Source organism: Callithrix jacchus, chromosome 12, assembly GCF_049354715.1.
Source record: "Callithrix jacchus isolate 240 chromosome 12, calJac240_pri, whole genome shotgun sequence".
Lineage (NCBI taxonomy): Eukaryota > Metazoa > Chordata > Mammalia > Primates > Cebidae > Callithrix > Callithrix jacchus.
Genome location: NC_133513.1, coordinates 45,714,587 through 45,742,379, shown reverse-complemented (window position 1 = coordinate 45,742,379; position 27,793 = coordinate 45,714,587). Strand labels below are relative to the sequence as shown.

General features: G+C 36.1%; 1 protein-coding gene across 13 annotated transcripts in view; it reads left to right on the top strand.

The window, feature by feature from the left end:
* CCSER2 (coiled-coil serine rich protein 2) overlaps positions 1-27,793 on the top strand; it is a 204,566-nt gene that overhangs the window by 121,993 nt on the left and 54,780 nt on the right. For all 13 annotated transcript variants that reach the window (XR_004731899.3, XR_013524859.1, XM_054242891.2 and 10 more), the window contains one exon: positions 24,152-24,235. Coding sequence is in view for 11 of the 13 variants with exons in the window: in XM_054242891.2 (XP_054098866.1) it covers positions 24,152-24,235 (84 nt within the window). In the remaining 2 variants the exon portion in view is untranslated. The remainder of the gene's footprint in view (positions 1-24,151; positions 24,236-27,793) is intronic.

Here is a 27,793-nt window from a genome sequence, read left to right as displayed (position 1 = left end):
AAGTGATTTGGCCAAATTGTTATTTAAAAAAAAAAATTACTGTAAGGGATTTAAAGAAAGTGAATAGCAGAGGAAGTGAGCTAAGTCATAATAGTTAGGAGGCTGTTGCACACATCCAAATTTTATGTTAAAGTTGTTAAGTTTATTTGGGCATTTTTCTAGGTTCTCCATTGTACATTATCTCTAGTCCAAAAACCAGGTGATATTGGCTTCACCCTCAGTTGAAAAGGGTTAGGCTCAGAAAACTAATTAGTGATAAAACCAGGATTTTTTTTTTTTAACTCTAATCTCTATGACTCCAGGGTCTGTTATACACAGTGGTGTTCTAGAAGATACCTTGAGAGACAACAGGGAAAAGAGAGTGTGAAGGTAACCTACAACACTCATTCTGCCATCATTCTGTGTTCCCTTAAAGAAACCCAAGCAAAGGAATCTTTGTTTTATTAAATACTACTCTGTTTAAGAGTTCACTTGAACAAAGTTCCTACTGCACACAAAAATTTAAAAATTGTAAACCCCATTATATTTGGCCTCTGATCTATTTTTTATTTGTGGTTTTACTCAAATCAAGGTTACTTTATGGTTTAAACAGCTCTTTTGTATACCTCATTCTACTTTTCACAACATCATTGTGGGATAAGAAAGCAGTAGTGATTCCATTTTAATGGTCAGAAAACTAAGACTGAAATTTAATTGTGTTTTGCAAGGTCAGCCAGTTGCATATTAATGTAGAGTGCATTTTAAACTCAGAGCTTTCTGATTATTTTAGCTTAACACCTCTATACAGTTTATTGCTTGATTTAGAAATTTTGAATAAGAATTTTGATTCTGATATGAAGAACATAGGGACATGATGAAAAAGGTAATTTATGTTACCTTATCTCTTTAAGTCTCTAAACCCTGTTTCAAAAACTTATTATCAAAGCATATTATACATACAGAAAAGGGCATGATTAATAAGTGTGTATCATAATGAATTTTCACAAACTGAAAATACCTGTGTAGCCAGCATCTAGCAAAAATGAAACATTACTAGAACAGAGAGGCCTCTGCTTGCCCATTGTCACGGTGGCCAGTGGATTTCTGAAAATATAGATGAGTTTATCTGTATCTGAACTTTGAAATGAAATGAAATCTTATAGGATATACTTGTTTTTTATCTGCCTTCTTTTGCTTAATATTATATTCATGAGTCATCTTTGTTTTTTGCATCATTCTCATTGCTGTAGAATATTCCATTGTGTTAATATACCACAGTTTATTTCATTTGTTCTATAATTGATAGACATTTGGACAAGTTTCCTTTTTGTTGTTGTTTATTGTGAACAGTGTTGCTGCTGTATTCTAGTATGTGTCTTTTGGTGAACATATGTTTGCCTTTTTATTGTATTTATACCTATAAGTGAGATTACTGGCTTAGTTATAAGTTAGATAAAGTATTCAGCTTTAGTAGACAGTACGAAGGTTTTCTAAAGTAGTTATACCCATCCACTTTTCCCCCTTCTCATTTCTTTTCATTGTTTTTTTGTTTTGTTTTGTCATATTTTCACATTTAGCATCTGTTTTGACCTTGCAATAAGAAATGGAGAATTTAAGATGGAGTGATGGAAAGGCATGATGATACCTCTTTCTGGCATTTTATTTGCATTGCAAAATATTTGATTTCTATGATTTATGTTCTGTCTACGTCAGGATGCTCGTTTTGGTGATAAAAATAAAGGAGTATATAATAGTGTTTTATGAACTGTCAAATGTGATATGCAAATGTTTAGTTTCATTATTCCCTCTCCCCTCCAACACTGAGAATAAAACCAGTAATCTTTTTCTCACATAATTATCTTGTTCTCTGCGTGTAGGGGCACTGGGGGTAGTGGCAATAGTATGTAATGGAATATTAGAAGTGGCATCATCCTAAGTGGGGTTCACTGAGCTAAGAGGCTACGGAATGTTTGCCACTTGGCAGCCGAGAACCAAAGAAAAGCCAGAGCATGCATGCTTCCCTATCCCCCCACTTTTCTTATCACTCCAAAAAAAAGAGTTTATTAACTATTCATAATAAAAATATATGCAACATAGAGGTTCAGTTTAACTTAGAATGTGAAAGAGTTTGTACCCCTAACCACTTAGGTTAAGGAATAGGACCTTAATAAGCTCCCTGTATGCTTCTTCCTGATTACAGTACCTTTCCTTCCAGAGTCTAGAGTTTTCCTTCTCATTTTTACCATCTGTGTTTGTATTTCTGTGAATATAAGGTTTGTCTCTTTGAACTTTATATAAGTGAAATTATAATGTGAGTATTCTTCTGTGACTTCTTTCATTCAACTTTTTAAAAAGGTTCATTTATGTTTAGATCTGTTTCATTAATTTTCATTTCTCTATTGGTGCTTCAATCTGTGAACAAACCATAGTATCTTTGTCTGTTTTACTCTTGATGTCCATTTTGTTTGTTTCCAGTTTTTTTTTGACTCTGACAAATAGTACTGCCATGAACATTTTCCTGGTACAACCGTGAGAAATTTCCTCTGGAGTATCTAATCAGAATTGGAATTTCTGAGTCCTAAAACAAGGAAATATTTCACTCTGAAAAAACCAAACTGTTTTTTTTACTCCCCTAAGTAGTAGATATTGTTTTTTATTATTTCATATGTGTGCAAACTTGATATTATCCAACTTCTGAATTTTTGTCATGTGGATAGAATATAGTGACATTTAATTGTGGTTTTAATTTGCATTTCTCTGACTGCTAATAAAGTTGAACCTCTTTGTATGTTTATGGAATGTTTGTTGCCTGCTTTTGTCTTTTGTGTATATGAGAGAAAGAGATTTTTGTGTGTTCTAGATGTAAGTACTTTATTGGTTATATGTGCTGCAAATATTATCTTCCATTTCATACACTGCTTTTTCATTCTCTGATATCCTTTGATGAACAAAAGATCTTAGTTTTAATATAGTTGAATTTATCAGACTTTTTCTTTGTGGTTTGTACTTTTAGAAATCCTTGTTTGAAAATCCTTTCTTGTTGAGGTCATAAAAATATTCTATTTTTTTCTAAAAAAATTAAGAATTTTGACCTTCGCAATTAAATCTCAAACAACTTGGAATTGATTTTTGTTTACTTTAAGGTATATGGTAGAGGTCCACTTGTTTTTATCTGGGTGATTAGTGGATTCAGGGGTTAAAGTATGAAGGGTTCATTTTTTTTTTTTTTTTTTTTTTTTTTTGGGACAGTGTTGCTGTTATCTAGGCTGTGCAAGTGGTGCAGTGGCATATTACTGCAGCCTGACCTCCTGGGCTCAATCAGTCCCCCCAAGTAGATAGGACTATAGATAGGCATAGACCACCACATTGGGCTATTTTTGTTTTTTATTTTTTGTAGAGACAGTGTCTTGCTTTGTTGCCTAGACTGGTTCGGAACTCCTGGGCTTATGCGATCTTCATGACTCGGCCTCCTAAAGTGCTAGGGTTACAGGCGTGAGCCACTGTGCCCAGTCAAGAGTTCATTCCTTTTTCTCTGATACACAATGCCTGTGCTTTTAATGAACTAGATGTCCATTATATGTGATACTATTCCGGTGTCAGATTGTACATTTTAACTGTTGTTTAGTGTGAAATCAACATGGTTTCCTATCTTCTTCAAAAGTATCTTTACAAACGTATCATAGTCCTTTGTTTTTCCATAAAATGTTGAAATCATTTGTTGGGTTCTGTAAAAACTCTTTTGGAATTGTGGTGGGAATAGCATTGAACCAATAGATCAGTTTCAGGGAAAATTGACATTTTACTATCCTTAGACTTTGTAATCAAGAACATAATATATTGGCTCATTGCTTTAGCTTTAATAAATGTTTTCAAATACGGTTTTATACTTTTTTCCCATAAAAGTCTTATACAGTTTTGTTTACTCCTTGTATTGAAAGTTTTGTGTTGTTATTTTAAGTGCTGTCATTTTTCTAATGGATTCTTAGTATATGGAAATTCCATAGACTTGTGTTTATTGAGTTTGTATTCCACATTGATGCAATTATTAATTATAATAATTTATCCACAGATTTTTGGGGAAAAGTTTTAATGTAGGTAACATGTCAGCTGCAATAATGACAATTATGTTTTTCCTTTTCAAGGTTTGTACTTTTCCTTGCCTTATGCATGGGCTAGGAACTTCAATAAAATATTGAATTGTTCCTGTCTTGCTCCTGATCTTAACAGGAATGCTTTTAGTGCTTAAGTGAGATATCTTCTTTATTTTTATTTTGTATACCCTTTATGAGTTGAAAGAAATTTGTTTTCTATTTTGTTTATAATATTAAGTTTTTTCAGAAGTCTTATTGATGGAAAAACTTTTCAAGTACTTTTTTTTACTTTTTAATATGTTTCTTTTTCTTGAAGCACCAAGAGTAAGTTGTCTGCCGAAGTACATTACCCCAAATATTTGTGTGTATTTCCTACAATTAAGGATATTATGTCACCAAAATCAGGAAATAAACATTGATACATTACTACCATTTAATCCTCAGAACCTGTTCAGGTGTTACCTTTTACCAAAACCTGCAGAGATTAAAAAAAAAAAAAAAAAGGAAAACTTCAGGACAGTATTCTTGATGAACATCAATGCAGAAATCCTTAACAAAATACTGGCAAACTTAATGCAGCGACACATCAAAAAGCTTATCCACTATGATCAAGTAGACTTCATACCTGGGATGTAAGGCTGGTTTGACATACACAAATTAATAAATGCAATTCATCACATAAACAGAACTAAATACAAAAACCACCACATGATTATCTCAATAGATGCAGAAAAGACCCTTGATAAAATTAAACATCCCTTCAGGTTAAAAATACTGAATAAACTAGGTATTGAAGGAACATACCTCAAAATAATAAGAGGCATATATGACAGACCTACAGTCAATATCATATTGAAAGGGCAAAAGCTGGAAGCATTCCCCTTGGAAACCGGCAGAAGACAAGGTTGCCTTCTTCCACCACTCCTTTTCAACATAGTACTGGAAATTCTGGCCAGGGCAATCAGTCCAGAGAAGGAAATAAAAGGTATTCAAATAGGAAGAGAAGAAGTCTAATTATCTTTGTTTGCAAATGACATAATTCTATATCTAGAAAAGCCCATCATCTCAGCCCCAAAGCTTCTTAATCTGATAAGCAACTTAAGCAAAGTCTTAGGATACAAAATCAATGTGCAAAATGGCTGGCATTTCTATATACCAACAGGCAAGCTGAGAGCCAAATCTTGAATGAACTTTCATTCATAAATGCCACAAAAAGAATAAAATACCTAGGTATTAATATAGCTACCAAGGGAAGTAAAGAACCTCTTCAAGGAGAACTACAAACCACTGCTGAAAGAAATCAGACAGGACACAAACAAATGGAAAAACATTCCACGCTCATGGATAGGAAGAATCAGTATTGTGAAAATGGCCAGACTGCCCAAAGTAATTTATGGATTCAATACTATGCCCATGAAACTACCACTGACATTCTTCATAGAATTAGAAAACAACTATTTAAAAATTCACATGAAACCACAAAGATCCCAAATAGCCAAGACAATCCTAAGTAAAAAGAACAAAGCTGGAGGCATCACATTACCTGACTTCAAAATGTATTACAAGGCTACAGTAACCGAAACAACATGGTACTGCAACAAGAACAGACACATAGACTAATGGAACAGGATAGAGAACCCAGAGATAAGACCACATACCTACAACCATTGGATCTTGACAAACCTGACAAAACAGACAATGGGGAAAGGATCCCCCCCCCCTTTTCTTTTTGAGACGGAGTTTTGCTCTTGTTGCCCAGGCTGGATTGCAATGGCATAACCTCAGCTCAGTGCAACCTCTGCCTCCTGGGTTCAAGCAATTCTCCTTCCTCAGCCTTCTGAGTAGCTGGGATTACAGGTGCCCACCACCATGCCCAGCTAATCTTTTGTATTTTTAGTAGAGATGGGGTTTCACCATGTTGGCTAGGCTGGTCTCGAACTCCTGACCTCAGGTGATCTGCCCACCTTGGCCTCCCAAAGTGCTGGGATTACAGGCATGAGCCACCGTGCCCAGCCAGGATTCCCTTTTAAGTAAATGGTACTTGGAGAACTGGCTAGGCATATGCAGAAAATTGAAACAGGACTCCTTTCTTACACTTTATCATATGCAAAAAATCAAGTCAAGATGGATTAAAGACTTAAAACTATATAAATCCTAGAAGAAAAATCCAAAGCTATATAAAACCCTGGAAGGAAACCTAGGCAATACCATTTAGGACATAGGCATGGGCAAAGATTTCATGATGAAGACTCCAAAAGCAGTTGCCACAAAAGCAAAAATAGACAAATGGGATCTAATTAAAGAGCTTCTGCACAAGAAAATAAACTATCAACAAAGTAAACATATGACTTGCAGAATGGGAGAAAATTTTTGCAATCTCTCCATCTGATAAAGATCTAATATCTAGTAGCATCTATAAAGAAATGAAACAAATTTACAGGAAAATGTCAAAATAACCCCATTAAAAAGTGGGCAAAGGACATGAACAGACACTTCTCAGAAGAAGACATATCTGGCCAACAAATGTCTGAAAAGAAACTCAACATCACTGATCATTAGAGAGATGGAAATCAAAAGCAAAATGAGATACCATATCACACCAGTCAGAATGGCTATGATTAAAAAGTCAGAAAGCAACAGATACTGGCACAGTTGTGGAACAAAAAGGAACACTTTTACACTATTGGTGGGAGTGTAAATTAGTTGAACCATTGTGGAAGACGGCTTGGGATTCCTCAAAGACCTAGAGGCAGAAATACCCAAAGCTATATAAACCCAAAGCTCTTTAGTTTAATTACCAGGGTTCCCCTTACTGAGTATATACCCAAAGGAATATAAGTCATCCTATTATAAAGACACATGCATGCATATGTTCATCGTAGCACTATTCAAAGTAGCAAAGACATGGAATCACCTAAATGTTCATCAGTGATAGACTGGATAAAGAAAATGTGCTGCTTATACATCATGGAATACTACGCAGCCATAAAAAGGAATAAGTTCATGTCCTTTGTAGGGACATGGATGGAGCTGTAGACATTATGCTTAGCAAACTGACCCAGGAATAGAAAACCAAACATCATATATTTTCACTTATAAGTGGGAGCTAAATGATGAGTACACATGGACACATGGGGGTATAACAACACACCCTAAGGCCTGTGGGGCATGATGGGAGGAAAGATAGGATCAGGAAGAATGGCTGATGGGAGGGTGCAGGGCTTAATACCTGGGTGATGGTATGATCTGTGCAGCAAAACACCACGGCACATGTTTACCTATTAAGAAACTTGTACATCCTACCTACGCATGTACACCTGAACTTAGAAGTGGGAAAAAAAAAAGATGCCCCAGGCTAATTTAGTATTTTCCATATCCTGAGCTGGAAACAGCTATTGTTTTCAAAGATCCCTGTGTTACTTTTAGAGGGGAATGGTATTTAGAAGCTAAGATCTCGGGTCTAGGTGTGCTTAATGCTGTTGGGGTATCAGTGCTCTTAAGCCATCTCGGTATGTGAGTGTGTGTGTGAGCGTTCGTAGGTATTTTTATATATATTTGTGACTCTATTTCTATATCTATGGATATTGAAAACTATGAGTTTGTAGCCATAATTTCAGTTCTAGTCTAAGTGTAGCATTTCTCTTTTTATGTATTTATAAACTCCCTTATTTGTCAATGAGAAAAGTGGTTTCCACTTTTCTTAAAATGTTTACTTATTTGATCAGTTCTCCTGGGTGTAGACAGTTTCCTACTACAGCTTGTCATTTTTTTCTCCTGTATTGTTACTCTGCTCAAGCCACTTGGGCTTGATAGCTTTTGCTGGGCTATGCATATTTGGGGGTGCCCTCCTTATCCTGCTAAGATTCTGAATCCCCAAGCATGGCTATTCCCACTCTTCTGCATACCCTTTCCTCATACTACTACAGCTCTGACTCCTTGTTAGCCCATTGGGCTCTGATACTCCACACCAATCCCCCTCTCCAGGTGGATGCTTCTCACTCTGCTTGGCCTCTGACACTGCACGTCACTTGAGTCTACACATGGATGCCCTCCTTACCATTTTTCGGTCTGAAACCTGGCATTGAGCCCTTTACTCTTTATCACATGAGAGTTCTGGCAGCCTTCACCAGGCGATCCTATATGTGGATATGCACTTCACTCTGCTTCAACTGTGATAGCCCATGCCAGGCTGTTGATTATGCACATACACTCTATTCTTTCCACTTAAGTTTGACTCTAATACCAAGCTGTTTCTCCACTCCTCATGGATGCTGTTTTCACTCCTTTTGGGTTGTGGCATACTTGGTAAGATGCCTCCCCCATAGACATGCTCTTTCAACGTGTTTAGGCTCTGAAACTTCCTGCTGGGCTTTTTGGGTGGAGACCTATTTTGCTGTGTCTCACCTGATGGCTTGTTAAGAAAGGGATAGGAAGGTGAAGAGGAGAATTAAAAAACAAATTAACTTTATTGAGACAGAATGTACATTCAGATAAACTGCACTGATTTTAAGTGTACAGTTTGTTTTGATGATTATATGCAATTGTGTAATTACTAGCACATTAAAGGTATAGACCATTTCTGTAGCTGATAAAGTTCCTTCATTTCCCTTTGCAGTCAGTTCTCTCTCAAACCCCGCCCAGGCAACTAGTAGTCTGTTTTTGGTTCTAAAGTTTTATCTTTTTTTAGAATTTCGTCTAAATGGAACCAATTGATGTGTATTCTTTTTGTTTCTGAATTTTTTTACTTACCTTAATGTTTTTAATATCCATCTGTGTTTTGTTAGTATCAGTAGTTCATTTCTTTTTTATTGCTGAATAGCAATCCATTCTACATATATGTACCACAATTTTACTTTTATCAATTTATATGTTGATAGACATTCAAGTTGTTTTTAGTTGTGGGATAATTGGGATAATGCTGAATCTCTACATCTCAATGATGAAAGTTAATAGGAATAAATGTAATTTAGAAAAATCAGTCCAGGTGTGGTGGCTCATGCCTGTAATCCCAGCACTTTGGGAGGCCAAGGCAGTTGGATCACCTGGGGTCAGAAGACCATCCTGGCCAAAATGGTGAAACCCCATCTCTACTAAAACTATGAAAATTAGTTGGGCATGGTGGCACATGCTTGTATTCCTAGCTACTTGGGAAGCAGAGACAGGAGGATCACTTGAACCCAGGAGGCAGAAGTTGCAGTGAGCCAAGATCATGCCATTGCACTCCAGCCTGGGCACCAGAGTAAGAGTCTGTCCTCCCGCCACCCCCCACCAAACACACACACACAAAAAAAAGAAAGAGGAAAAAGAAAAAATCAGAATCGACAGTTCCAAGGTCAAGTTTTGGGTTCAGGCAAAGTTTTCTACTTGTATAATCTTGGAAAAGTTACTTAAACTCTATGTGCTGCCATTTCCTAGAAAAAATAATAGAGATTGTAATATCTCTTATTTCAGGACTGTTGTGAAGAATGCTGAGGTAATTCCCATAAAATGCTGAGATAGTATCATGCATAGTATCATAACATTTTAAGCATACTATTCTGATAGTATCCTAAAATGTTAAGCATAGTATGCTGATATATGTATGAGCATAATCTGATACATGTGATGTAGTTAATGCATGTTAGCAGTTAATAATAGCAACAGCAGTAACATGAAAGTCAAGGGTTTTTAATTGCTCACAATTTTACGTAACTGCCCAGAAAGCTAATTTTATTTACTTCAATACTTAAATTTGTTTAGTTATTTTTATTCCGTCAGTACGAAGGATTATGGTAGTAATGAAGATAAAAATAAAGATTACACAGTTTTTTACCTGTACCCAGTATACTGTTCTGAAAGCTATAAGTTAAAACTGGTTAGTGGGTCTTAAAATGAATTTTCATCATGACTAGAATTTTTGGTAATGAAGTAAAACAGTATAAAACTATCAGAGGACATCATATGTAATAAGGACAAATACTTTTTTGTGAAATTTGTTTTTAGGGAGAGATATATGTGTATCTCCCTATATTACACACATGAATATATACATACACACATAAATGCATACCTATTCATGTATATATGTACTTGGTTGAGTTCAAAAATGTATTTTTATTGTGGATCATGTCCTCTACCCCTCAAAAAGAAAAACTCTGTTCTAGTAGATAAACTATACTGTGTTCAAGACTCCAAGGCCAATAAGTCATAGAACTGGGACTTCAGTAGTAAATAAAGCAGCTATCACTGTATCAATATACCATTAAATTATCAATAAATTTACTGAGAGACATTTCTGATGCTTTATTTTCAAAAACCTGAGAAACTTTGTAGAAACAATTTATGTTCTATAGGAAGGCTAAGTATTATAAATGCTAGTTTAGTTCATGATATTAAAGTAGTAATCAAGATAGCTAGCTAATAATCTAGGAGAATATACATGTATTAAATAATTACAGGAATGATGTGTTGAAAAGGGCAACAAATTAAGTTGTTACAAAAAGATTGTGTAAGATACAATCTGAGTGTATGATAAATTGTGTGTTGTATAAAGATTGTATAAAATTCAATTTGAGTGTATGGTGTGTATCTACAGTTCTTCCCATTATGATTTATAGATTTAATACAATTTCAGCCAAAATCACAGCAGCTTTATTTTTGGAATTCATCCAAATGACTCCAAAATTGGAAACACGAAGGGATAAGATTTGTGTACATAGAAAAGGAGAAAGGGGAAAAAACCCTTTAGAGCAGGATATAATACTGACACAAAGAGAAGCATAGAGCAATGAAAGAGAATAGGAAACATGGAAATATGTGCTGAAGTAGTTAGTAAAAGACAGTTGGATACAGAGAGGTGTGTGTTTGTTTGTTTTTAAGTTTGTTTTTAAAAACGCGGTCTCACTATGTTGCCTGTGCTAGAGTGCAATGACTGTACTGTTGACAGGTGTGATCATAAAGTACTACAGCCCTGAACTTCTGGCTTCAAATGATTCTTCTGCTTTGGCCTCCCAAGTAGCTGGGACTACAGGCATGTGCCATTGCACCCACCTGCATATAGAAAGATTTTATGCAAATGTTACTGAGGAAAATGTATTAGTGGTATAGGACAAATTAGTTTCTTCTACTGTAGCAGAACACAGATGGCTTGAGAAGTTAGGTATTTTTAAAAAATCAAAATGTAGAAAAATTAGAAGAAATTAAGAGGAATATCTTTAAGTGACAAACCTACAGGAAGGGGATATCCAGATTCAGATATGTACAGACATAACAGATCCATAAATTAAAAATTTAAGCAGAAAAAATTTGTAAATACTGTTTGCTTGGAATATTATAGAGATTATATTTATGTATAACAACATTCCAATTAATTTGGATGCCAGATAGATATGATTTTTATTTCAAAGTGTTTTTGTGCTTACCGTCTGTGAGGATCACTTCACCTTTAAAGCACTTATTTTAAAAATCAGATTTTGTAAGTCTGTTTTCAAAATCCTCTCAACTTCAGCTTGAATTATTAGATTTTAAATTTCACAGTTGAGTTACAGTATTACTCAAAAATTGTTCTTAGTTTTACATTCTAGACTGTATGATATGTTGTGATTGTTTATGCGTATACCTTTGTATTTAAAAAAAAAAAACTTTTGAAAAAAGAAAGAAAACCTCTCTCTCTTCCTCTGCTCCCTTTCCTAGGATGCCTCTTGTGATTGTGTTATAGTGTATCTGAAACAAAAGGCAGCTTTGTTGACATCACTGATGATGCTTGTTAGTAGGGACTGATCAGTGCTGCCAAACATTTTTATTAGTCATTTCAAGTGTCCATGTCCATTGCAGCTGCCCTGGAACTCACAGGAAGATATCAGTTTTTGCAAACTCATGGAAGAAGCACCTGGGTAAGGTAGAGTTTGTTACAGGGTTTTTAGCAAGTTAATATGTGGAAGAATTATAATATTAGAACAAAAGTTTACCTTTGTGCTATGTCAAAAAAGAAGAGTGGAAGATGGTTTGCTGACAATAGTTCTCTAATGCTTTCAGAATAGAAGAAGGTATATCCATCTTTAATAAAATGCTGATTATGTATTAGCATCCTCATTGCATTTAGAGTTCACAAATTGTAACTAGAACCCATAGAACCTGCAAAAACACTTCACTTAGTAAAGCAGCCCAGAATTCCTGGACAGTCAGTTAACTATAAATTACTTATTTTTTGTTCCGGTGCTATGGATTTTCTGTAGTATTTTTGCTTCCATGCATTTATTAAATATATTTATGCAAAATACTTGGAACAGTACCCATCACCGGTCAATAAATGTTAGCTCTTTAGTATGTATAATGTAAAACATGAAAATTGCATGCATGAAGTTATTTCTTCAGTATTTTTTAGAAAGAGAATGTTTTCAATTTTATGATCTCCCTCCCCCCAAATATGTTTCCTAATTTTGGCTTGGGCACTTTGATTTTAGTCAAGAATAGAGAGTACTAATCATTGGTAGTGTCAGACTTATTAGGGGGAATGGTTATTATTTGATTCAGTTGTAGTTATATTACTAATCTTTAAGACTCTTGTGCTTTGATGGAAATAATAGCTTTTTCTTTTTTCGATCTCTTAAAATCTGGACTGCTAGATTTAATAAAAAGGAGCAGAATATTTTGGAGGCATATGAATAACTTAAACATTAATAACTCCTAGTTGTCTTGGGCTATCCTATGCATTTATTTTATTTCAATTTTTTTCAGTTTTCAAAAATAATGACTTGGTATATGGGGCTTATACTTAATTTATTTCTAATTTTTAAATTGATCAGAACAATATACTCTCTGAAAATTTTTTGGAATGTGTTAATACTTTCTTTGTGGGCTAGAACAGGGTTTGGAAAACTTTAGAAAATCACATGGTAAATATTTTAGCATTTTTGGGCAAGACATAAAATTGAGGCTATTGTGTAGATAAAACATTTCAATTCAACCATTTAAAAATCTGAAAGCATTCTTAACTCTAGTAAAAATAGGCAGCTGGCCAGATTTGTCCTGTGAACCATAGTTTGTTAATCTCTAGCCAATGGCATGGTCAGTTTTTATGATGGCTCCGTTTGTTTGAATAGAATAGATATTTTCTGTATCTTGGATAGCAGTATGTCTATAATATCAAGCTTGTTAATTATAATATTTATATCGTGTATCCTTACCAAATTTCTGCCTTTGATCTGTGAGTTTCTGAGAGTAGTGTTAATCTCTTGGTATAATTACAGATGTCTCAATTTCTCCTTGTAATGCTTTCCATTTTTGTTTTAGTATTTTCAGGCTATTAGGTAGACACCTGTTTGTGATTGGTACATCTTCTTGGCAGATTGGTCCTCTGATTACTAATTAGAATTCTTTGTTTATCTTTATTAATACTTTCCTAGTTTAATGCTACTTTGCTTCTTGTGTTACAATAATACTGCTATTTCAGCTTTTTGTGGGTGTGATTGTTGAAATTTATCTGGTGTTTTTCCTTTTGGTTTGCTTTTAACTGTTTTTGATCAAATCTTAGGTTTTTAGAGCTACCATAACAAACACTTTAGAGGCCTACAGCAATAGAATTTTATTTTATCATAGTTCTGGAGGCTAGAAATCCAAAATCAAGGCATTTTCATCAGGGCTTTGCTCTGTCTGAAGACTCTAGATGAGAAACTTGCATTTTTTCTACCTTCTAGTGATTACCAGCAATCGCTGGCATTCCTTGGTTTGTAGATGCATCTCTTCAGTCTCTTCTTCCATCTTCATATGACCTTCTCCCTTGTGTGTCTTTGCATCCAAATTTTTCTCTTCTTATAAGGATATCAGCTATATTGGATGTATGAACCACCCTAATCCAGCGTGACCTCAACTTGATTACATTGCAAAGGCTTATTTTCAAGTAAGATCATATTCACAGGTTCTGGATAGGCATGAATTTCTAGGGCAGGGAGCGGGGGCGTTGTTCAAGCTAGTGCAGTTCTGTTGAGATATACACAGTAAAATTCAGCCTTTTGGCGCACAATTTTTTTGAGTGTTTAATAAACATATTTTATTTAAATAAATCTTCTGGTAGAAAATGAAGAATTCTTTGCCTTTACTTAGAAGAAGGCTATGTAAATAGTTAGCTGTCAAATTTATATATGCAACTCACCAGTATTTCCTTATTAGAAACATCAGTATTTCCACAATACAGTTCCCAAAAGGACTTTTAAGTCTCAAAATTCTGCATCTCCTTTGATGTTCTTTCTTGATTACACCCAGGCTTTATTAATGGTTTGCTTCATATCATTATCTCCTTCCTAAATTTTCTTTAATATTCATCAGTCTCTTTCTGGGATCTATTTCAGTGTCATAGGAGGGCTTCTCTTTTTCTTTGCACTTGCTAAGGTTTGGCTGTGTCCCCACCCAAATGTCATCTTGAATTGTAGCTCCCATAATCCCCATGTGTTGTGGGATGGATCCGATGGGAGGTAATTGAATCATGGGGGGGAGGGTTTTTCCCATGCTATTCTCATGGTAATGCATAAGTCTCATGAGATCTGATGGTTTTATGAAGGGCATTTTCCTGCGCATGCTCTCTTGCCTGCTACCTTGTTAAGACAAGCCTTTGCTTATCTTATCCTTCCACCACAATTATGAGACATCCCCAACCACGTGGAACTGTGAGTCCATTAAACCTCTTTTTCTTTATAAATTGCCCAGTCACAGGTACTTTACTAGCAGTGTAAGAACAGCACTCTTTTTCAACCTGAGCCAAGTAATCCCACCTGTGTTTTCCACTTCCTTCCTTCCTTTCTTTTTTTCTTGAGAAGGAGTCTCACTCTCGCCCAGGCTGGAGTGCAGTGGCACAATCTCAGCTCACTGCAACCTCCACTTCCAGGATTCAAGCAATTTTCCTGCCTTGGCCTCCCCAGTAAATGGGATTACAGGTACCTGCCACCACACCTGGCTAATGTTTGTACTTTTAGTAGAGACAAGGTTTTGCCACATTGGTCAGGCTGGTCTCAAACCCCTAACCTTGGGTGATACGCTTGCCTTGGCCTCCCAAAGTGCCGGGATTTCAGGCACGAGCCACCGTGCCTGGCTGTTTTTCACTTCTTTCTGCATAAAATAAGAACTGTATCAGTCTTGATTTTTTTTGAAATGCTTCCCACGGAGATGGATTTCAGGAGATTGTTCACAATCATGGAGTAACTCTTCCCACTTAGATTCTTTACCAAAAGATCAAATGACCTCTCTGTGAAAGGCACCTGCACATTCTCAGTGGGAACTTGATGAACTGCAGTTAAGGTAATGTAGATTTTCACAAACTTATCTGACTGATCCCATTCATAATTACTGGTTTTCACTGTATACCCCGTTGTAATGGGAGCAACCACAGCAGCTGGCTTTTCATTATCTAGGAGTGCTGCTTTCTTCTGAGATTTCTGTTGCATCTTGTTCTTGATTTCTGTCTCCCATTTGGATTTTTCAGCTGTAAGGGCATCACGTACTCTCTTCCCAAGCCTTTTCCAGCAATACTTTTGTCTTTTCTAGATATTTCTGTAGCTCTTCCAAAGCCTAGATTGAGCTGGGTCAAGCCAAAAGCCCGAGCTGCAGCCACACAGGTGAGAGAACAGGAAATGCCATGTCAAGCCCTCAGATCAAGCAAAGATCTCCACCTGCATGAATTCCGTGTACAGTTCTATAAGCTTTAACAGACAGTTGCGCAGCTATTACAGTCACCTCCCAGAATTCCTTTTTTTCTTTCATAGTCAATTTCTACACCCACTGCTAGCTCCTGGCAACCACTAATGTGAAAAGGTTACCATATACCATATATATATTCAAATATCATATATATATTCAAAAGGATATTATATAGCCTTTTGAATATGAAATATAGCCTTTGAGTCTGGCTTTTTTCACTTAGCATAATGCAACTTGAAATTCATTTATCCTACACTATGCATGAGTAATTTGTTTCTGTAGATTGCAGAATTAATGTTCTACTTTATGGTACCAGTTTGCTTATTCATTTACCAGCTGAAGGGTATTTATGTTGCTTTCTACTTTTTTGCAGTTACAAAAAAAGCTACTGTTAACATTTATTTGCAGATTTTCATGTGAGCATGTGTTTTCATTTCTCTTGGATAAATACCTAGGAGTAGGATTGCTGGGTTGTATGGTAAGTGTAAAGTTAACTTTTGAGGAAACTACCAAACTGTTTTCCTTAGTGACTATACATTTTCTGTTTCCACTAGCAATGTAAGAGTGTAACTATTGTCCTGCATTCTTGCTGGCTCTTGGCATTGTCAGTATATTTTAAAAGCCACTCAATAGGTGTTTAGTGGTATCTCATTGTTGATTCAATTTGCATTTGTGTGAAGATTAATGATATTGAGCATGCTTTCATATGACTGTTTGCCATTTGTATATCTTTTTTGGTGAAATGTCTTTTTTTTTTGGCCTATTAACACTAATGTAGGTTTTCTTACTGATTTTTTAGAGTTCTTTATATATTTTAGATATAGCTCCTTTATTAGGTATGTAAGTGATGAGACCAATGGATATTTTTTATAATGGTACTAGCTTTTTGGGAAGCTATGTACAATTGTGAGTTAATAACCCTAGCCCTTCACATTATCATTATTTTTGTGACTATTGTTTTAAAATTAGCCAACACTTTTAAAAAAAAGGCTTTCTATGAGTTAGGCATTATGCTTAGTATTTTATTTGAATGATTGCAGATATTTTCTCCCAGTCCAAGTCTTCTATCTTTATTATGTGTATGTGTGTGTGTATATATATATGTGTGTGTATTTGTTATTATTATTTATTATTTTTGGTTGGGGAGACAGTGTCTCGCTCTGTCGCCCAGGCTGGAGTACAGTGGCATGATCTAGCCTCACTGCAACCTCCGCCTCCCTGGTTCAGCCTCCAGAGCAGCTGGGATTACAGGTACCTGCCACCATGCCTGGCTAATTTCTGTATTTTTAGTAGAGATGGTATTTCATGAAGTTGGCCAGGATGGTCTCAAACTCCTGACCTCAGGTGATCCACCTATCTGGACCTCCCAAACTGCTGGGATTACAGGTATAAGAGCAAAAGTTTTGCTCTTGAAGCAAAATTTATAGTTTTTTTTGCCATTATTTTTTCCATAGATCATGTTTTTGGTCTAAGAAATCTGCTCAAATAAAGATTACAAAGATTTTGTATGTTTATTTGGAGAAACTTTATAGTTTTTGTAAGGTTTATTGCCGAGGTAAAATGAGGAAACTGAGGCAAGTATAAGTAAATGAGAAGCTAATTTATTCAGCTCCCAGGCGAGGTTCTGTGGTCCAGGATGGGGCCAAAGAAGTTGCCCCTGACTGTTTGGGGGCGGGGGTTATGGGGAGGAAAGGCAATTAATTGGCTATTGGGGAAACAAAGGGAAGGCAATTTCATTGGCTGTTGAGAGGCAGGAAGTGCCTGGAGCTAGCTGTCATTGGTAGGCAGGCGGGACCTTGGGTAAGTGGGCCTTGATTGGCTGTAGGGGAAACAAAGTGAGGGCAATTTCATTGGCTGTTGAGAGGCAGGAAGTGCCTGGAGGTAGCTGTCAGTAGGCAGGCGGGACCTTGGGTAAGTGGGCCTTCCGGGGGCGTATGGGGCAGACTGCTACCGGGCAGGGTTTGGTGGGGGCTTCTTTAAAAATTTTTCTGCAGGGTTTTTCAACAACGGCCTGGAGGTTGGATGCATAATTTAGTGCTGAATGTGGGCTTGGGTATGGTATGCAGAGGTGGGTGCGGGGAAGCCGTGTGGTGAGGCCAGATAATGAGCTTGGGTGATGACGCAGTTATCCCGCACGGAGAGTGATGAATGTGTTCGTTTGAGTCCTGGTGAGGCAACCGGCCTTACAGTTTTAATTTTAAAACTTAAGTCTATAATCTGTTTTAAGAGTTTTCGTGTATGGTGTAAGTTACGGACCAAGAATATTTTTATCATATGTGTATGTTCAGTTGTCCTGGCACCATTGGTTGGAAAGAATATCCTTTCTATAGTGTTTTGTCTTTGTAATTTTGTCAAAAAGGACTTTGACCTTAAATGTGTGGGTCTGTTTGTCTTTTGCTGTTATCATTTTCTCTTGATTACTGGAGCTTTATAGTAAGTCTTGAAGTAGTGTGATTCCTCCATCTCTTTTCAAAATTGTTTGACTATTTTGGTTCTTTTGCCTTTCCATGTAAATTTTAGAAGCAGCTTTTCTATTTCTACAAACATAAATTCTGTTGGGATTTTGATAGGAGAATACTGAATCTATGGTTGAATTGATATCTCAACAATATTTAATCTTTCCTTCATGAACAGAGGCTATCCATTTATTTAGTTCTCTCTGATTTCTTTCACATATACACATATATAATCTTTTACATATACATGTATACATACACATATATATACATATATGTGAAAGAAATCTACCTATATATTTAATATACAGAATTAGTCTGTGTTTTGTTGGATTTGTACCTATTTTTCTTTTGTTATTTTGGATTTTTTTTTTCTTGTCTTTTGGATTTTGCTTTTTCATAAATGGTAGTTTTTAAAAATACAGATTTCAGTTGTTTGCCATAAAATAGTTGATTTTGTATATTGACTTTGTATCCTGTTGCCCATACTGGACATGATCTCAGCTCACCATAACCTCCCCTTCCTGGGTTCAAGCAATTCTTCTACCTCAGCCCCCCAAGTAGCTGGGATTACAGGGGCATGCCACCATGCCTGACTAATTTTTATATTTTTAGTAGAGATGGAGTTTTGCCATGTTGGCCAGGCTGGTCTTGAATTCCTGACCTCATGTGATCCACCCACGTCAGCCTCTCTAATTTCTAGTAGTTTTATTATTGATACTTTAGGGACTTTCTATGCCAAAAGTTCTGTGTCTAAATGAGATTATTTTATTTTTTCCTTTCCTATTTGTTTGCCCTTTATTTCTTTTTCTTGACTTATTGCACCGGATAGAAACTCCACTATTATATTGAATGTGGGCGCCTTGTTGCTGGTCTTGGGTAGAATATTCCATCTTTCACGAATAAATATGATGTTAGTGGTAGGGTGTTTGTTTTGTTTTGTTTGATGGGGAGGGGGAGGGTGGAGACAGGATCTTCCTCCATCACCCAGGCTGGAGTGCAGTGCCAGAATCATGGCTCGCTGCAGCCTTGGCTTCCCAGGCTCAGCTGATTCTCCCACCCCAGCCTCCTCACTAGCTGGGGCTACAAGTGCATTCTACCATGCCTAGTTTATTTATTGTATTTTTGGTAGAGACAGGGTTTCACCATGTTGCCCAGACTGACTCTTGGGCTCAAGCAGTCTGCCCCTTTTGGTCATCCAAAGTGTTGGGGTTACAGGCATGAGCCACCATGCCTGGCAGGTTTTTTTAAAATGAACTTTATCAGGTTGAGCAAGTTCTTTTATTCCTAGTGTTCTGAGTTTTTTAAAATCATGATTGGATATTGAATTTTGCCAGGAAATTTATCTGTATATATTGAGATAATTATGCAGATCTTTTATTTCTTGATTTGGTGAATTACATTGCTTTTTGACTGTTAAACCAGCTTTGCATTCCTGATATCAATCCCAGTTGCTCATGATCTATTTTCCTTTTTATATATTGTTGACTTTGATTCTCAGATTTTTTATTTTTTTGATTTGGGGTCTCACTCTGTTGCCCATGCTGGAGTGCAGTGGTGCAATCTTGGCTCACTGTAGCCTCCGCCTCTCAGGTTCAAGCAGGTCTCCTGCCTCGGTGTCCCAACAGTTGAGACTACAGGCATATACCACCACACCCAGCTAATTGTTTTCATTTTTTGTTTTTTTGTGTGTATATTTTTAGTAGAAATGGGGTTTCACCATGATGGCCAGGCTGGTCTCAATCTCCTGACTTCAAGTGATCCACCTGTCTCGGCCTCCCAACGTGCTGGGATTACAGCTGTGAGATTTTTTTAAAGGACTTTTGCATCCTTATACATGAAGAATATTGATCTGTAGTCTTCTTATACTGTCTTTTAGTATCAACGAAGTAAAACTAATGGCCTCATTAATTGATTTTACTTTTTAATTTAATTTGATTTTTCTCTAAGTGATTGTATAGAATTGATGTTATTCTCTTAAATTTTGGAGTAATTTGCCAGTAAAACATCCAGCCTCAGATTTTTTTTTTTTTAGAGGGAGGCTTTAAACAATGAATTCATTTTCATTAATAGCCATATGTTTACACAGGCTATCTGTTTCATCTTGGGTGAGTTTTAAGAATTTGTTGCTTTTGAGGAATTTTGTTGCTTCATATAAGTTGTCAAATGTGTATGTGTAGAGTCATTCATATTGCCTTATTTACTCTTAGCATTTGAGATGTCTGTAATGATATTTCTCCTTTCATTCTTGATAATGTTTTGATTTTTGCTTTCTTTTTTGCATTTTATCAGTTTTGCTGGATGTCTAGCGATTTTCAAAGAAAGTATTGCTTTATTGGTGTGTATGTTTTTTTTATTTTCAGTTTCATTATCTTGTTTCTCCTTGCTCTCTCTATTTATTTTGCTCTAGCTATTGAGTTGACACCTTTGTTTTAATAAAAGTATTTCATTCCACAATTTTTTCTTATTACTCTGCCTTAGTTGCATTCCACAAATTTTGGTTATTTGGTGTCTGTTATTTTCCTTCGATTCACAATGTTTTTTTTGTTTTTCTTGAGATGACTTCTTTGACCTAAGGTTGTTCCTTTTCATGTATGTGAAGATTATCTTTCTGTTATTGATTTCTAGTTAAATTATCTTATAGTCAGAGAGCATGTTCTGGTATATTTTTAGTTCTTTTAAATTGGGCCTCTCAATTCTGTGTTTGTGTCTTTCACCAAATTTCAGATGTGTTTATCCATTTCTTGAAATATTTTTTTCTGCCCATACCTATCCTTCTGCGACTTAAGTAACAGGAATGTTAGCTCTTTTGTTATTGTCCCCAAAGGTTCCTGACCAGGCTCTGTCAATTTTTTTTTAACTAATCTTTTTTTTTTTTTTGACCAGTATTTTTTTTCTTCATCATTCAGATTTGATTTTTGTTGATCATGCTTCAAGTTTATTGTGTAATCTGAAATGCTAGTATTTAGCACATCTATAGTGCATTTTAAAATTTTGGTTTTTGACTTTTTCAGTTCTAAAATTTCCATTTGTTTCTACTTTTTTTTGTATTCTGTTTTCTTTTTTTTTTTTTCTTTTTTCTTCTTCTTTTTTTTTTTAATAGAAACTGGGTTTCACCATGTTGGCCAGGCTGGTCTTGAACTCCTGACCTTGTGATCCACCTGTCTTGCCCTCCCAAAGTACTGAGATTACAGGTGTGAGCCACCGTGCCCGGCTGTTTTTTTGTTTTTGCTGAAATTTTCTCTTTGTAGTTCAAGAGTTCACTGTTGCTTTTGGAGAATTTTAACAGCAACTCTGTTAAAATATCTTCTGGTTCTAACTTCTGTGTCATTTTGGTGTTGATGTTTTCCGATTGTCTTTTCCTTTGTGAATTGACATTTTCTCCTTTGTTTAGCTGTTGAGTAATTTTGGATTATGTATTCAGTATTTGAACATATTATAATGAGATTCCTGATCTTTAAATCTTTATTTTATCTTATTTTTGAACAGGCAAACAGTCTGGTTGAGTGTAGGCTACAAGTTGCAGCTAGTTGTCTTTGGATAGTGGTTTTAATGCCAGCTCTATTTTCAAAACTTTTGCCATGCTTTCCAAATCTGTTCTGAGTATACACCTTGCAGAGGCTAGTCTGGGATCTGAGAAGTGATCTTAGTTTATTTTTCAAAGTCTTTGCTGTGCTGTTTAGGATGAAGTCCAGTCAACTGCTGCTCAGGGATGAACTGATGAATTCACAGACAGCTTTATGGAGTTACTTTACTAAGTTCCTGGTATTTTGTGACGTCGCTGGTATTTTTTGTTTTGCTGGACTTCTCTTTTTTCCTGTACCCTAAATGCTGTTATTTTATTTTTTCTTCTCTGCTGTACATTTCCCACAAGTGCACCGGTCTAATGCAAAGCAGTATGTGCTTGTGTTGTCTCACATTCCTTGGGGTTCCTGCATTGCAATTGACAAGAAGATGTTTAGATATTTGCAAATAATTTACATCTTACAGTCTTTCTCTTTTCAAATATACTTGAAGGTAGGACTGCCCATGCTTTTACATGTCTAGGTGTTAGTAACAGAGATAAACTTTTTACTGAAATGAGTCCTGTAAAACTAACTTTACTTTCATTTCTTAATTTTTAAAAATGTGTTCTGAGAATACTGCTATTCATTAGAAGGTTACCTATGTTCTTAGCTCAGAGTCTTAATGTCTGACATCACCAGTAGAAAAGTAATTTATTTATGCTGGAAATTTGGCAAACACTTACTCGTGACTGTCAATCAGCAGTACCTCTTGAACTTTTCTAAATATAATGTATTTAGGAAATGTAAATATACATTTAGAAATTCTGGGCCCCATCCCTAGAGATTCTGTGTCAGTAGGTATACAGTACAATAAATTAAGAAAATAACCTACATGCACACCTCCCCTGTTATAGACATTATTCATGGTCTGGGAGAACCAGAAAAGATATATCTGAGGAAGATTGCAATGCTGTGTTCCTTGAAGGTTGCTGGTTCAGTCACTGGGTATATTGAGGCAGCAAGGAACCCTCTGAACAAATAAGGTATTGAACCTCAGTTGTGCTGCCTTGGCCAGTGGCTTAGTCCTGATCAAGGTAGCACATCATCAAGTTATATTCTCCATGGGTTCATTTTTCTTTAGGCTGTCTTTCTGAACCATTGAGCATGTTTCTTATTACTAAACCAATTCAGCAAGGGTTAGAACTTAATATTGTCATCATATTTTCTTTATAATGTTTTAGAACAAAAATCTTGATATTTCAACTTTTTTTTTGAGGCATGATATGCATCCAGTAAAGTGGTTAAGGTATACTCTTCTTAAATGTACAGCTTGAGCTTTTCATATGTATGTTTAATTGCCATAAAATCAGGACATAGAACATCTCCAACTTCCTACCAGGTTCCCTAGTGTTCCTTCTTAGTCAGTAACCCCCCTTCCCTTTAGGCTACCATCATTCTTCTGATTTCTAACACTGTAGATTAATTCTGCCTTTTCTCAGACTTCATATAAATGGACTTATGCAATATATAGCCTCATGTAAGTAGTATTTTTAATTCAGTTATTTTTTTGCTAAGCCTTATTGAGTTATTTAATATTATTGTTTATGGCTCTTTTTTACTCAAAATATGTCTAAACCAAAGCAGATTCAGTTGACTTTCGTTTTACATTTTTCTTAGGTGAAAGAGTCTTAAAATTCTTTAGGAAACTTCTCAGATGTTTAATGGTTCTCTATTTCAACCTGCCAAGACCAGCTCTGTCATAGAGACCCCAGCCAAGGTGGCGCTCAAGGAAATAAGAAACAGAAACAATGATAGAGTTCAAAAGTGGGATCAAAGTGGGACTGTCAGGGGTCTGCAGCATTTCCCAGCTGACAGCCTAGAACAGATTCTGACCCATGTATTTATTCTTTGTGAACAGGGATTATTTTTAATAAGCAGGTGTTCAGTGTTTCTGCATAAAATAAAGATAGACTAAACAGGCAGATAGTACCTATTCACTACTAAGATAGAAATAAGCTAAAAAAACACTCTTTGCAAGTCAGCAATGGGGACAAAGTCAAATACCCTGTGTTTTGAGAGCTAGTTTAATTAGTGCATATACTGCTGGCTTATTCTAGCAGTTTCCTGCCTGGGGGGTGGCTCGGTGTTCCTTGCCATCGCCTCTCAGCAAACAACATATACTCCATCACATACACATCAAGATTTCCTTCCAACATCAACTGCTTATATAGTATCTGTTATTTATTTCCACAGATTATTCTTATCATAGCTCTCTTTTTTCTTCTTCCACATTTCTTTCTACCAGTGCATGTAGGTGAAAAGAAGATTTCTAAAATTTTATCTCCTGTTTATTCTTCAGCATGCTAGCATTAGGTCTTGGTAAATGCAGGTTGAACTGAATGTTCATAATTATTGTATTAATCTAGTGTTTTTCTTCTCTTCTTTCTGACAGCATGATGGAAGTGGTTCATTGCATGATATTCAACTATCATTGTCATCCAGTCCGGAACCAGAAGATGGTGATCAAGTATATAAGGTATGACTATGCAGTCATGCTGGATTTTTCAGAATTCTTTTTTAATACTAAGATAATGATACAATGACAATGAAAACATTTAATAATAAATGTGTTAATACGTAGAGCATCAGGTTTGTTCTTAACTTTTGCTACTTTATTAAGTTGAAATGATATCTCTGTGGTGCTTTCACTTGAATTTATCAGTTGGATAATGATTTCTCCCTGTATTACTACTGTTACAGGATGTAAAAAGAAAATATGTCGCTTATAATTATAAATAATTGAGTTTTAAAACTATGCGTACCAATAAAAGTTCAAATGGTTATAGATACTTCTCATATGTAAATCCCAAAATTGAAGAAATATAGTGAAAATGAGATTGTTACCTTTTTTCATGTTTAAAAATATTGTTACAGAATACAGACATATTTTTATGAAAGTGTTTTATCATTCTCATCATTATGCCTAGTTTTAGTTGAAGAAAGCTCTTATTTTGCAACTGTTTAAGCACATATTTATTTCTTAAGCACACACAGATATTGATTTATTTAATATTTCCAAGTCAGTTATTGTTAGCTTTTCCATCCTATTTTAAGGGTACACTAATTAGTGTTTGCTAGTCATCAGCAGTAGCAACCTTAAAGCAGTGGTAGCTTATAATAATGAAATTTATGTCTCACTTACATATTGGCTGTAAATCAGCTGGGACTCTGCTTCATGTGTCTTCTTCCTTCTGTGATCCATACTATAGGATCAGCCCCAATTGTGGCATATGTTATTATTGTACCAGTGGGAAAAGAACTTCGATAGGATCACATGTGAATTTTGCTTGGATGTGGCACATATCACTTTCGAAACAATTCACATGGCCAGGCCTGAAATTAGTGGGTCAGAAAAGCATTATTTTCTCATAGGATGCAGAGTGATTTATTTGAAACAAGATTGTATATAAAGAGATCAAAATCAAAAGAGTATAGTACAGTAGTAAATCTTATTCTCTCATCTTGGCTTTTCAACTTGTTGACTACCTGTCTTTTCCCAAATTATTTCCCAACCCTGAGCTTTCATTCTGCTCTCAGTATAATACTCTAAATCAGCAAGTTCACAGCAGGCCATCTCTTTCACAACACTCAGTTGAGAACCATTGACTTAGGTGATCTCTGATGACCTCCTGGTTTAAAAAAAAAAAAAGTGACATTTTAAGAGCAAAGTTGACCTTTTTCCTGAATTTCTTTTTGTGAAAAAAAATTTTTTTTTCTAAGATGGAGTCTTACTCTGTCACTCAGGCTGGAGTGCAGTGGCGTGATTTCAACCTACTGCAACCTCTGCCTCCCAGGTTCAAGCGATTATCCTGCCTCAGCCTCCCAAGTAGCTGGGATTGCAGGTGTGTACCACCTCGCCCAGCTAATTTTTTGTATTTTTGGTAGAGACGGGGTTTCATCATGTTGGTCCAGGCTGGTGTCTAACTTCTGTCCTCAGGTAATCCACCCACCTGGGCCTTCCAAAATGCTGGGATTACAGGCATGAGCCACCACGCCCAGCCAAAGAATTATTTTTTAAAGAAAAAATATTAATTTCAACATTGTTACACAACTGGTATCTTTACTTTTTTTTCAGTGTTTCTTTCTAGTTCATCTAAATATTTAATGTTATATGATAGACATATTGTTACACAATATTTTCTTCTTGTTGCTACTCCATTTCCTTCCAGGAAGATTATTCCTAGTGTTTCTTTCTTATTTAAGCTGAGATGCAATAGGTCATACTATCTCTTTTCTTCAGTATTCTGGTTTCTCTTTCATTTTAATCAGCAAATCCCCAACTATGTCACCTTTCGTCCAAAATGCTTTAGCAGTGCAGTTTCAAATGTCACAAATACTGTGTCTTGTGTCATTAAATTTTTGCATCTAAAGTCTCCATTGGACCTACCATGCCTCTAATCTATCCTTTGATTTATCTCTGGACAGCTCCCTCTCCCCTTCCTTTAATGAGCAATTCCAAACAGCCCTCTCAAGCTCCATGCTCAGCTATGCTTCTCAACCTCTGCAGGTAGCCTTATGTTCATCTGTTAAATATCTTCTGCTTCCTGCCTTCTTTGTTTCAGTTATAGGGGAAAAGTGTCGACTGTGCTGTGAAAAATCAGTTCTTTTTCTGTGTTCTTAACTCTTGTCTGCTACTGCTGCTAAGGACCTAACTGTATCTCTTCCTCTTCTCTCATCTGTCTTGAGTGTGCTTCCTCTACTTTGTCATTATTCATTTGTAAATTTGTATATCACTTAATTTCAGACTCCTTTTAAACTCCTTTCCAATTAGTGTGAAAACTTGGAATGATGAAAATAGCTACTATTTCAATGCCATAGATGTTTGACATGACCTTTGCTTTAAAAGCTTTCTCCCGGAGGGTTATGTTGGCTTACGCCTGTAATCCGAGCACTTTGGGAGGCTGAGGCAGGCAGATCATGAGGTCAGGAGGTCAAGACCATCCTGGCTAACACAGTGAAACCCCGTCTCTACTAAAAATACAAAAGTTAGCCAGGCATGGTGGCACATGCCTGTAATCTCAGCTACTTAGTAGGCTGAGGCAGGAGAATCGCTTGAACCTGGGAGGCAGAGGTTGCAGTGAGCCAAGATTACAACAGAGCAAGACTTTGTCTCAAAAAAAAAAAAAAAAAGCTTTCTCCTCTGGCTTTTGTGTCACTTCTCTCTGGAATCCCTCATACCTTTCACCATTTTTTTCTGTAGGTTTCTCCTCTTCTTTAAATGTTAGATTTATATCTTTAGTCCAGTCCTCTTTGAACCTCACTCTCATGCTCGGTAATCCAGTTGCCCACTGGACACACGTCTACTGTATGTTCTACCCATACCCTTCTAACACATACTCTCTCTCTCTCACTCCCCGTGTGTGTGTGTGTGTGTGTCTTTTTGTGTGTGATGTCTTAAACATTTTATTTAATGAAAAATTTGATAATTGTTGAGCTCAGAAACCAATACCCCAACATACAGTGCTCTGACATTCTGAGCTGAAGAAGCCTCAAGGTCTCTTCTGGCTCCACCATGCACCCCCCCTACCCTGCCACCACCCATCTAACAATATATTTAAAACTCATACACATATTCCTCTTACTTACTTTTCCTTTATTTGCCGTTTCTTTTATTGGCACAGCTCACCATGTCACTCAAGCTAGAAATGCAGTGTCACCCTTGAATGCTCCTCTGTTCTTTTCTCACATGCAGTGAATTGCCAAAAAAATCTCCAAATTTTGATTTCTTCTCTTTTTTTTTCATCTATATTATCATTCTCATGGGTCAGGCTCCTACTCTTACCTGGATTATTACAATACTTTATAAGTGCGTAGCTTAGTTTTGTTGCTGTTGTTAAAATTTATCCTCTAAACATCTATCAAACCCATCTCATATACAAATCTGTCACTCCCTAGCTACGGCCATGTGTGATAGTCATTGCTCTTTGTGATCTGGCCCTTGCCTAGTTTACTAGCCACATTGCTTCTCACTATTCACTAGAATCTTTGTGCAACAGGGTCACTGCTTATAATTCTCCAGACGTACTATGCTTGC